Genomic DNA, 3,612 nt, shown 5'->3' on the forward strand with positions numbered 1-3,612 from the left:
TCGAGGCTTACGGACATCACAGAAGAAACGACCAGCCAGGGTGATATCTCTTTCAAGTTTAAAAAGAAAATCAGGAGGGGGGGGGGGGTACATAAATGTATAACATATAAACAATGGAAAACCTTGTATATTGTGAATATTATAAACGTGCTGTTTCCCTCCCTTTAGCCTTTACGTTTATAACATACACTAAGCAGGCAATGTGTTTGTTAGGTCGAAGCCGGCCGACCGATAAATAGTCTGGAGTTGTATGATTCAACTTTCTTTTCTGTTTTAGGCCCTAATGTGTTAATTCCCTAGGCTAATGCTTGTCGAACAAAATGCAGCCGTTTTGGTGCTGAACTCCTGGCCCACACCTCAGTCAACAACCGCTTTCTTTCTCCATATTTGCTCAGGGTAAACTAAGCGCTCAAGTTCTCCGGGTTAGATTATCGAAAAACCAATAAGTCAATTCCACTTTGGTAAAAGGACTGTTAATGTTATTTGAGCCCAATAATAGGCAGCTTTAATAAAATATCGGCAAACGGTGGGGTTGGGCTGTCATTTCCTGCGTCTTTTTTTGTAGAAATGTACCCGCGCACTCATTTGTTTGCACAGTCAACACAAGAACGAGGCCACCGCCGTGTAGCATAGCGACGTTTGTATCACGTGACAGTGAAGAGGTTTCCCACTGCTACCATACGGTTACAGGCGAGGTTGAGGATTGATAACGATTGTATATGACATGATGATGGGCTAAAAGTGACGGGTTTATCCTCGAAACGTGCTGAAGTACCCCCATAGGACACAGTAAGTTCTCTGGCATGTGTAAGTTGTTGGTTATTGTTGTTTGTTTGGGCGATAAAATTCACTGGTAGGAGAGTGGCAACAAAGGGGCATGGTGCGATTAGCCTCCTTCTAATGAAATGTTTTGACTTCTAGCAGGTCTGTTCTTTGTAGCTAGGCTGCGTGGTTTGATTGATCGTTTTGTCTGTAATGTTTCCATTACCCTGAAATGGTTGTCATTCTCTCATATAAGCCAATAATGCAGGTACCTTTGGCGCTTTACCTGTTGATTCTTCTGGCTAAAACACAAATAAAAAGCAAGATCTAAATTAATAAAAAAAATAGTATGCGGGCTTAGGAAGTTAGGTGCCGAAATTGTATTGCTAATCCTGTTCGTTGTTTGATAAGGGTTGAATGGATACATTATTATTTTTATACTGTCTTTACCTTTCACGGCTACCTACTCAATACAATATCATATCATATTGCGATGGACTAGATCTAGATCTAAATTTGCAGAGTCTATGTATATGTGTTGCTTTTATGTGTCTGGTTTTCTCTATTTATTTTTGTTAACATCTTTTTAGTAAGGAGAAAGGAGACAAACTTAGTGCCCACACATTCATGTTCCAGTTACATTTGTAGTTGCTCAAGATTTGACTTTGTTTCCTAAATTTAAATAAAGGGTTCACAAATTGGGGAGAGGGGTGTTCAGGTTCTCATGGAAACCTTCGGAAGAGCTATCAGTTTTGGATCTATATAGACAAAGGGAAGGGACAACAATCTTTCATGTAGTAGACTGTATATAGTGTCCATATTAAAGTGTAATTATGTTAAAAAAGTAAAATTGTTCCCTCATTTGATCTAGACATTGGGGATTCCGACGCCTTAAATTGTTAGTGAGACAACTTCCTGGGCCTTTGGCATATTGTGGTAGGGTGGCCAGTTCCTTTCCACTGCGCCTTTACTTCCCCAACTGGAAGTCAGGTACCATTACTGCTGGGTGGGCAGGATGAGGGGGCGGAAAAAAAAATAGTGTCCGAACCGAGGCTCGAATCCATACTTTCCGCTTCGAAGACGAGTGCACTAATTATGCAAAGACTGCGTTTTCTTCAATTTGGTTAAAAAAACAACAATTATTAAAAATGCTTCGTACCAGTATCTAATTATCTAGAAACTTATCTAGTAAAGACATTGAGTTATAAATTGGATGAAAGTGGTTGTTCTCTAAATCCACGTTATATCATATGAGAAAGCCTGGAATGAAGAGGTCTACCTTTAATATCAATCTCCTTTACCCAATACCCTGGCCCTGAACATATTTCATGCTGTTAATATCACATGTACTATTTGAGCTTGAAGTGAGGATTATTATCGAAATGGTTAATCTTATACTGTCTTTTTGTTTTATAACCTGTATAACTGATAATGGATAGTGAAGTTTGTCAAATTGTATTTATTTCAATTAAACCAAACATGCTATTTTAAAGAAAAAAATCTTACTTCGATTTTAATACTTTTCATGAAATATTTCTTATGTCATAGTTTGAAAGCTGCGAATGTTCAAATGTGAGTTATTTGAAATCTAACAATTCTGAATTTCTTATTCTCGTGATTGTTTGCAATCACACTGTTTTTATTTTAATGATGTGAAAGAGAAAATGTTACCCTCTGAATCACAAACGTTACTTTTGTTTTTCATAATCTCAAGCACGGCTTCAATTTAATATGTCTTGGGAAACTGCAGAGATGCTTAATCCCTGAACCGGCTTCAATTGTAAAAAAAATAGGATTGTTAAAAGGAATCGCAGCAAAGGCTTGCCGTGTGTTCACCTCTGTCTATCTTCTGGCCTTGATCTGAGCCTCTTTGAAGCTTGACAGATAGCTTGATGAAGGTTTTTCCATCTTCATGACGAGCGAGGCCTTTCTATCGAGTCCGTCTCCTGTCACATACTAGGACAATAACTTCTTAAAGTATCCATATTTAAGCTCAATGCCTGGCCTCCCGCATTCAAAAATCGTTATAGCACAGAGGCAGTCTGGCCTATTTATGAAACATTTTCTTTGTTTATTTTATGTGGCTGTAAAATCAAAACCACTTTTATTCCAAAGTGAATTATCCTTCCATTTTCAGCTTGCACACTTAAATTCTGATTATTCTGTACAAAGGAATACATATTCATAGATATACATAGTCAATCACGTATACAGGCGCTCATATGTCACCGAGTGCGATGGCTTAACATTTGTTTTGTGCAAATGCCCGCTCAAGAGGAAGCTCTAAGTGTTTTCCAATCAATATTACATACAATAAAACTTACTTAAAAAGGGCTACCTCCAATCAAAGAACAGTAAAAATGTCTCACTGAGACTATTTTTTGTTCAGTATGAGTCCAGTACAATAGTCTGTAATATTCAGGATTGTAACTTTATTGATGGGCAAGAGAAAATATATATAATTCTTTACATGAAGGTAAGAGATTCTTTCGATTATCCGTTATATAAATTTGTTATCATTGGCCAAATACAAAATCATTTGATAAAGTAAATTCAGTAAAAGAAAATATGAATCAACCAGTTCTTTTACTTGTAAAAATAACTTCAAATTATTGGCTATTCAGAGACATGTGTATGTTTGTGTGTGTGTGTGTGTGCGCGCGTGTGTGCATATTTGTGTGTGTGTGTGTGTGTGTGTGTGTGTGTGTGTGTGTGTGTGCGTGCGTGTGTGTGTATTTTTGGACAGATATACGAGTGCTCACACTTGTACGCTTGCAAATGTTGTAAATTTCTCTCGGCCGACCGATAAATAGTCTGGAGTTGTATGATTCAACTTTCTTTTCTGTTTTA

The 3,612-nt window shown here is 37.5% G+C and overlaps 1 protein-coding gene across 2 annotated transcripts in view; it reads left to right on the forward strand.

Moving 5' to 3' along the window:
- The first annotated feature begins 290 nt into the window (after window positions 1–290).
- Window positions 291–3,612, forward strand: part of LOC101847518 — an 18,995-nt gene continuing 15,673 nt past the window's right edge. Inside the window, exon 1 of one of the 2 annotated variants that reach the window (XM_005105402.3) lies at window positions 291–807. In XM_005105402.3, the coding sequence (XP_005105459.1) occupies window positions 804–807 (4 nt within the window). In that variant the 5' untranslated portion in view covers window positions 291–803. The remainder of the gene's footprint in view (window positions 808–3,612) is intronic. The other variant, XM_005105403.3, reaches the window with a different exon arrangement.

The sequence above is a fragment of the Aplysia californica genome, unplaced genomic scaffold, assembly GCF_000002075.1.
Source record: "Aplysia californica isolate F4 #8 unplaced genomic scaffold, AplCal3.0 scaffold00469, whole genome shotgun sequence".
NCBI lineage: Eukaryota > Metazoa > Mollusca > Gastropoda > Aplysiida > Aplysiidae > Aplysia > Aplysia californica.